This window comes from Coffea arabica, chromosome 10c (genome assembly GCF_036785885.1).
Source record: "Coffea arabica cultivar ET-39 chromosome 10c, Coffea Arabica ET-39 HiFi, whole genome shotgun sequence".
NCBI classification, from domain to species: Eukaryota; Viridiplantae; Streptophyta; class Magnoliopsida; order Gentianales; family Rubiaceae; genus Coffea; species Coffea arabica.
The window spans coordinates 27,874,754-27,883,903 of NC_092329.1; the positions used below are offsets into that span (position 1 = coordinate 27,874,754).

Here is a 9,150-nt window from a genome sequence, read left to right on the forward strand (position 1 = left end):
ATGATGTGATCCCTCAAGAAATTGGCCACTACTTTCTTCGTTACATGTTTAAATGATTCTGCTTCAACCCACTTAGTAAAATACTCAATTGCCACCAAGATAAATCGATGCCCATTTGAAGCGGGCGGATCGATTGTGCCAATTACGTCCATACCCCACATTGAACAGGGCCACGGGGCGGTCATACTATGCAATTCAGTAGGCGGAGCGCGTATAATATCACCGTGCATTTGGCATTTTATACATCTCCGGACAAAATCTATACAATCATGCTCCATAGTAAGCCAGAAATATCCGATTCTCATGATTTTCTTTGCTAGCAAATGGCCATTCATGTGAGGTCCACAAACACCACTGTGCACTTCTTTCATCATATACTGAGCTTCATTTTCATCAATACACCTCAAAAGGTTCAAATCTGAGGTTCTTTTGTACAACACTTCTCCATTTAAGAAAAATTTTGAAGCCATTCTACGCAGAAAACTCTTGTCCTTTGAACTAGCATGCTGAGGGTAAGACCCCGTTTTGAGAAATTCCTTAATATCCTTATACCAAGGCATATTATCAGAGGACTCGTCTGCAGCCCAGCAGTGGGCTGGCTTGTTTTGAAGTTGAATTTGGATTGGTTCGATCTTCAATTCATCTGGATATTGGATCATAGAAGCTAGAGTGGCCAAGGCATCAGCAAATGCATTTCGGGCTCTCGGGAGATGTCTGAACTCTAAATTTTGAAATTGCTTGGCCAAAATGAGCAAACTACAATGGTAAGGAAGAATTTTCGAATCCTTGATTATCCACTGCTTCAAAGTCTGGTGTACGAGCAAATCTGAATCACTGAAAGCTATCAACTCTTTGATTTCCATTTCTAAAGCCATTTTGAGACCAAAAATGCAAGCTTCATATTCGGCCATGTTATTCGTGCAAGCGAATTGCAATTTGGCAGCGGCAGGGTAATGTTTCCCTTCGGGTGAAACCAGAACAGCTCCAATTCCAGCTCCGAGAGAATTCGAAGCTCCATCGAAGAAAAGCCTCCATTCAGAACTTTGTTCACTTATATCATCTGCAGCGCCTACAAATAGGACCCTCTCGTCAGGGAAATAAGTACGGAGTGGTTGATAATCATCATCTCTTGGATTTTCCGCCAAATGATCAGCTATAGCTTGCCCCTTGACAGCTTTCTGTGAAGTGAAAACAATATCGAACTCTGAGAGAATTATCTGCCATTTCGCCAGACGCCCAGTCAACATCGGCTTCTCCAAAAGATACTTCAAAGGATCAGACCGGGAAATAAGATACGTGGTATGGCTCAACAGATAGTGTCTCAACTTCTGGGCTGCCCAGGCCAATGCACAGCAGCTTTTCTCAATGAATGAATAATTAGCCTCGTACTGCGTGAACTTCTTGCTTAGGTAGTAAATGGCTTGTTCTTTCCTTCCAGAGTCATCGTGCTGACCTAGAACACACCCTACTGCTCCTTCAAGCACGGATAAATACATAATCAAAGGTCGGCCCGGTTTGGGCGGCACTAAGACTGGTGGATGCAACAAATAATCTTTAATCTTGTCAAAAGCCTGTTGGCACTCCTCATTCCAATACAACGGCACGTTCTTCCTCAATAATTTGAACAACGGCTCGCATGTGGCAGTTAGTTGGCCAATGAACCTCCCGATAAAATTGATCTTCCCTAAAGAGCTTTTCACGTCCTTCTGAGTTTTTGGCACTGGCATGTCTCGAATTACTTTGATTTTCGCCGGATCTATTTCTATGCCCTTCTTGCTAACAATGAATCCCAACAACTTACCCGCAGGTGCTCCGAAGGCGCATTTCGCAGGATTTAGCTTTAAATTGTACTTCCGCAACCTCTCGAATAATTTCTTCAGATCAACCAAGTGGTCCTCTGCCCTTTTAGACTTGATTATAATGTCATCCACGTAGACCTCCATCTCCCGGTGGATCATATCATGAAATAGGGTTGTCATGGTCCTCTGATATGTTGCTCCAGCATTCTTTAAACCGAAAGGCATGACTCGGTAGCAAAAGGTACCCCAAGGGGTAATGAACGCAGTCTTCTCCCTATCCTCCTCTGCCATCAAAATTTGGTGGTAGCCAGCAAAACAATCGCAAAAGGTTTCAATCTCATGTCCGGCAGTATTGTCTAAGAGAATGTGAATATTTGGTAGAGGGAAATCATCTTTAGGACTGGCTTTATTAAGGTCTCTATAGTCAACACAAACTCTCACCTCTCCACTCTTTTTTGGAACAGGGACTGGATTTGAAAGCCAAATTGGGTAATGGGAAACAATGATAATATTGGTTTTGAGTTGTTTTTCAATTTGCTCTTTTATTTTGAGGCTCATATCTGGTTTGAATTTTCGGGGTTTTGTTTTACGGGTGGAAAAGAAGGGTCTGTGGGTAACCTATGCACTACCACATCAGTTGAAATGCCAGTCATATCATCATAGGACCATGCGAACACATCCTGGAACATAGTCAAAAATTCAATCATCTCCTTTTTCTGCCTCTCATTCAAATGAATACTGATCTGCACCTCCTTAACTTCATCCTTAGTGCCAATGTTTACTGTTTCTGTCTCTTCCAAGTTCGGTTTTGGTGTTTCCTCATATTGTTCAAAATCCTTTGCAAAAGAATCGAATACCTCTTCATTATCACTCTCGCTTTGGAACTCGGATTCCTCCAAGTCGTGAGTGATATAGAAATTGTCATTATTGAATTCCAGAACAGTAATATCCAAAGGGTCAAATATTTTTATTTTTGGCCATCTGAAAGAATTAACGAATGTGGGATAATAAGCAAATAAGCATACAACAAACAAATGAACAAACCATATGAATATAGACAACACAACATGACAAGAACAACTTGTGCATTTTCATAAAGACCTTTGATTGAAAGCGAGTGAAAATGAAAGTTTAACAATATTTACATGCGCAAAAGGACAATTGTTTTCATTGGCTATTTACAGATGCAAAAGTATTTTTCATGAATTCATATGAATGATAAACCCCTTTCAGTTTACCGAAACTCCTTCCGAATAGGCAGAAATTCAGCTGTCCAATTGGAAATCGACCCTTCAGGGATGTCAGGAAATTCGGCCTCGTTCGGGAAATTGTCTTCAAATATTGCCCCAATGAACAGTTGGGACAAACTATCCTCGATTTCTTCAGTTGAATTACCCTCTGATGTGATTATTTCAGCTGGCCGGGGAAAAGTATACCGTAGCGGTGGAATATCGAAAACCCTTTGCCGGCCCTCTTTTTCTGCTCTTTTACGCTCCTTCATCTCCTTGAAATCCTTGGCGGTTGGTCTGAAACCCAAACCGAAGGTATCCCTCTTTTCTACTATCTTCACTGGCTTCAGGATCCCTTGCAGTTCACGCCCCAACCCCTTGTCGAATTTGTATCCTCCACGAATCATTTCTCTGGCCATCATTACACTGGCCTTTGAGAGAGTTTGTTCCTCTGTGGTTATCCAACTTACGGAGACTATATCGGATGTGCTGTGAGGGGACATGGTAACACTTTGACTACCCTCCTCTTTAACTCCAGAATCGGTGATCACCAGGCAGTCCTCTTCAGCAAAGATAGTGATTAGTTTGTCATTTACCACGAACTTGAGTAATTGATGCAACGAAGACGGCACGGCCCCAGACTTGTGAATCCATGGCCTTCCAAGTAAAATATTATAAATGCTCGGGAAGTTCATGACTTGGCAAGTTATTTGAAATTGGGCGGGCCCCATCTCGATTACTAAATCTGCCTCTCCTATTGGGTCCCTCTGCGCTCCATCGAACCCTCTAACGATAGTCCCTGAAGGCCTCAGCTTGATGTCTTGCAATCCTAGTTTCTCTAAGGTACTCCAAGGACAGATATTCAGTGCGGATCCATTATCGATTAACACCTTAGGCAGCATTTTTCCATTGCACCTCACTGTTATGTACAACGCCCTATTATGTCCGATGCCCTCCGTCGGCAATTCATCGTCAGAAAAAACAATTTGCTTGTTGAATAATACGCTCCCCACCACGTTTGAAAAATTATCAACAGAAATGTCCCTCGGAATTTGAGCTCTTGTTAATACGTCGATCAATGCATCCCTATGCACGTCCGAAGAGAAAAGTAGGTCCAACATGGTTATCTGGGCAGGTGATTTGCTTAGCTTTTCCACTATGTTGTATTCACTTCTCTGGAGTCGTTTAAGGAAATCGACGGCTTCTTTCTCGGTGATTGTTGGTTTGATGGGTGGCTCAGAACTATTGGCTTGAATTGGAGTAGTAGTCTCAAATGGATTTACAGTCTTCCCCGATCTGGTAACTACTGACACTTCCTTCTTTGCGGTTGAATTCTCCCCGATCTGTATGCTAGGCTCATCGTAATTCCACGGCACTTGTTGCAGACTTAATACGGGCTCCTGCTTCGGGAATTCGATGACTACTGGTTTCAAAGCTTCATTCTCGGCTGGCGTGAGGTCCAAGACAAAAGGCTTGTTATCTTCTTCGAATGGCAACTCTATGACAAACGGTTGGTCCGTGACTCCAAACACTTCAGCTTCTATTGCCAATTTCTTGATTTGTTCCATATACTCCGTGTCATCCATAACAACCCCAACATGCTCTGGTAAGGGGTTTTGATTTACGTTTGGCCCTTGTGGCTCCCTTTTTCTGATCACGATTTCTCTAGACTCAACCATATCCTGAACTTTATGCTTAAGCGCCTTGCAATCCAAAGTTGCATGCCCAGGTGCCCCTGAATGATACGCGCAAACAGCTTGCGGGTTATACCAAACGGGCATGCCGTACGGGTAGGTAGGAGGTGGTACTGTACCAATTTTTCCAGAGGCCCTTAACTGGTCATACAGTTGGTCTAAAGGCCTACCTAAATTGGTAAAAGTACGGCTTGGGGGTCGGTTGTAAGGTTCAGTAGGTTGAGGGTAGTTGTAAGAGGGTCTATTTGGAGGAGGAAATTTTGGGTTATATGGTGGACGAGGTCGGTTTTGGGGTGGATTTGTTTGAGAAATTTGGAAAGGGGCTGAAGGTGGGTTAGTATAGTTTGGGCGAGGTCGACGGTGGTGGATATTGGTAGTATATACATGGTTTGGGCTTGAATAATAGTAAGGGTAAGGTTGTTGGTAGGTTGGGTTGTGTTGGTATCGGGGTCGGGGTGAAGGGTTGTGGTTCCAAACAAAGGTTGTATCTCCTTCTTTCTTTTTGAATTGTGGTTTCTTTTCACTGCTTCCGCGCCCTTGCAAAGCTTCCACTTGCGACTTCAGGGCAGACACATTAACAATTTTCCCAGCTCTTACAAAGTCGTCAAATTCTTCAAGTTTATTTACAATTGCCGCGAATGAACATCCAGTCATACGGAAAATTTCTTCAAAATATGGAGGATCATGGGCCTTGATGAAAGTACGGATGATTTCTTCCTCGGTCATCGGAGGCTCCACCTTGGCAGCTATTTTCCTCCACCTCTTAGCATAAGTCTTGTGATCTTCGGAGGATTTTCTTTTGGTTCCTTCCAAGGTGGTTCTAGTCGGTGCCAACTCACAATTATACTCATATTGCCTTACGAAAGCCTTGGATAAGTCAATCCAGGTTCTTACATCTTCAGGCTTCAGATTTGAATACCAGTCAAGTGCGTCCCCTTCCAGACTTTCAGGGAACAACCTTAGAGGCAAGTTTTCATCGTCCACAGGCTTTCCCAATTTGTTTGCAAATAGTCGGAGGTGCGTCTTGGGATTACCCGTCCCATCGTACTTGTTAAACTTAGGGGTTTTGAACCCCTCAGGCAGTTGCACATTCGGAAAGAGACACAGCTCATCATAATCCAAAACTCCTTGCTTGTTCAGCACCTGACTCTTCCTCATGAATTCATCAAAACGGTCCAGGCGCTTTAATAACTTCACATCAATGGGAGCAGAGGATCCTCCCACCTCTGGTTTGGTTTGAATAAAATGGTCTGGCAGATAAGGCTCAGTGGTGGGGTAATAAAAAGCTTGTGTCTCAGGTGGTATATTTGCAATGACTTGAGGTTGTGGGCCTTGCATAGGAGTAGGGAAAAATGAAGGATTAGGAGGGTAAGTGTATGGCAGATGAATGGTGGGGTAGGTGAAAGTCCCTTCGGGTGGACCTTGCGTGGGAACAGTAGTTTGAACTGTAGGAATAACAAAGGGTTCAGATTGCAGTTGTATTACGTGCGGAAGCTCTGGCTGTACCCCGCTACTGACAAGCTCATCAATTAATTTCTTTTGGGCGGCCATTTCAGAGGCCATTTCCCCAAACTTAGCAAGTAACTCTGCCAACTGGACCCCAGGACTCGTGACTTCCGGTTGTGTAGTCGCTGTGGTCTTATCGGATGATTCTGGTTGAGTATTCATGTTTACACGATTCTTTTGGGCTCTACTTCGGGATCGCGTAATAATGGGGCTTTTCCGAAAAGCTATTTTGAAAAATTTTACCTGAGAACGCAAAAGACTGCTTTAGATAAACCAACCGTTATTGAATTTCTGCAATTTATTCAAAAGGAAAAAAGAAAAAGAAAAAGACATGAGTTAGTAACTATTTGAACAATTCGGATGCATGTCCTATTTGGGGGGCCCTTTTGTGCCAAGGGTAGGCCTAGCATGATGCAAGCCTTCGGGGTAAAATCCCATTTTCAAACCTGTAAGTGAATATAAAAGCAGGAATTCTCATTAAAATATGGATAAACTCAGTCCTTCTTTACAACTTCATTGATGGTTCGACTGACCATTCTTACAAAATCTTCATGCCTGGCTAGTCTAGTGTGTTGGGATTCCCTAGAACTCCCAATACTAAGCTTTCGAATTTCATCTTGGATTTTATCAAATGCACTCAATGCCTTCTCCAACTTCTCGGTCTTCCTCGCCTCTTTCCTCAATTGTGTGCGGGCGTCTTCCAATGCTTGATCGGCCACCATGATCTGCAACTGATGATCCTCTAATTCTTTCCTTAGTTTCCCATTCTGCTCTTCAAGACTAACGGCAACCAACGGTATCCTTTCTCTTCCTTGTTCCATCGTTGATTTGATCCATTCGTTGTACTCCAAGACGACCCTAGGCTCTTCTTTATTCACTTGGTCCAAATGCAGGTTGTCCAAACTACACAGATTCCCCCAAGCTTCCAACACCATAGTCCGGCACTCAGTGATTGTATTGAGTTCGATGCCTCCCACTTCTTGTATGGTTGGCACTCTCTGCGGGTACCCAAACTGTCTCATAACTCGTTGTGGAATGTACCTAACCAACCCACTGGTGCTTGCTAACGGAATGAAGTCAAACTGTATAGTCTTGAAAGCCGGATCCCTTACTTTCGTCCAATCGAGAACCCACTGGACCTTATCCGAAGTTAAGGCATTGAATTCCTGGCTGAACACACTAGGAGATGCTACTCGATAGTATCTTATAACCCTTTCTCGGTGCGACTCAACCCAATTTGCTGTTGAAAGACATGAACCCAACGGATTTAGCGCCCTTTTTGCCAGATGTTCCATTGCCCACATTTGAAGCACTAGGTTGGATGCATAGAAGAACCCTCTCCTCTTTCGGCATTCCGTAATAGCGGCGAAGATGTTAGCAATGATAATGGGTACTAGGGTGGGAGTTTTCCCTTTAATTCCCACAAACACACTCTGAACCATGTTGATCGTTGAGAAAATAACTTTTCCATGCTTTTGCGGAAACAGGAGTAGATTAATCATGGCTATCCCAAAGGCTTGTGCTCGTTTCTCTTCCCACTGCTCTTTACTAATGAAGAAATCCTCGCGGTGATGATCATAGGCTTCTTTTCCCCCAAATCGCTTGTATAAGAACTCGAGCGGACATGACTTTGCGTCCGGGTGTGAATTCATGCTAAATTGTTTCAACCCTAAGAACCTACAAAATTGTTCTCGGGTGCCATTCATTGGGTATACCATAGGGTGTCCTTTCCCAGGTACTTGGAACAATCCTTCTATCTCCTCCAAGGTTAGGGTTAATTCGCACTCTCCAAACCGGAAAACAGAGCCGTCCGGATCCCAGAACTCGAGCAAAGCTTTGACAATGGCTACATTCGGAGTTATGTTCAGAAGACTAGGTAAATGTCCTATATACGGGAAAAGTTTGTTCACTTCATGTGCCATGTTGTTCTTCCAATCTACCAACTCACGCGGTATTTGATCAAGCATTCTACACGGAGCCATCTGGGGAGGAAATTCACTTTAGTACCTTACCACAAGATTTTACCCCTTAGGTAATACAGAAATAGTAAACGTGTAAGTCCCATTGGATTAAATATCCGAGACATATGGCGGCTTATTCCTAAACACGGGATCCCCTACGTGGCATTCCCTTTCTATGGTTTATGCGTGATGCCAGTTTATTAAAAGCAGTGAAATATGCAATTCGAAATGAGACGTGACCTAAGGAACCCTTTATCTGCCAGGGTAGGCCTAAAATGGTATGGCATTATTAATTTATGAACGAAATATGCCACAAACTTTAAACGTGTAAAAGCCTATCTACAAGGGTAGGTCCTAAAAGAAAGGTCATGCCAGGCCTTCTCATTTCCTAATGTTTGTGAGTGCGAAGGCAAGAAACAATGAAAGTTAGTTCAACACATAATCACATAACACGTTGGACAATTTAAAGGATATAAAAAGCAGGAAAAGTAAATAAGGAAAAGGGGTGGGACCCCCTCCCTCGTGCCTAGTGTCCCTAGTTCAGGATGAGGTCGACTCTACCCTAGGTAATTCTAGTATGGATGCATGAGGTTGGGGTTCGCTAATGCATCTAGACTCGATAAGTCTCGGTTCCCAAGCCTTCAGACCTAAAGGCGAAGGGTCATCACCCCCAGGGCCCTTGGTCGGTGGCTCGAGTGATCCCTTAGGTAGCGCTATGGGCGCAGCGCACACCAGCCGCCTACCCAAGGCGATCGATCCTAATCCTACAAGGCGGTGTGGGAAACGCCCACGAAAAAAATAAAATAAAGTGGGATAACAATAAGTAAACGTGCACGTATGAAGTGTTCCCTATTTTGAGGGAAGGGGTTGAGAACCACACAAGGCTCTAAAGGTGACAACCCCCCCCAAATGCAATGCAAAGCGCGAAATCATACAAAAATAAATCATCCATCCATCCAAA

The 9,150-nt window shown here is 43.6% G+C and overlaps 1 protein-coding gene across 1 annotated transcript; it reads right to left on the reverse strand.

Moving 5' to 3' along the window:
• Positions 1–3,033: 3,033 nt before the first annotated feature.
• On the reverse strand, positions 3,034–6,390 carry LOC140015882 (uncharacterized). Its single transcript, XM_072068710.1, has 3 exons — positions 6,144–6,390; positions 3,769–4,892; positions 3,034–3,669 (listed from the first exon to the last, which is right to left on the reverse strand). Exons 1-3 carry the CDS (start codon positions 6,388–6,390, stop codon positions 3,034–3,036), a joined length of 2,007 nt encoding a protein of 668 aa, XP_071924811.1.
• Between the last annotated feature and the right edge of the window lie 2,760 nt (positions 6,391–9,150).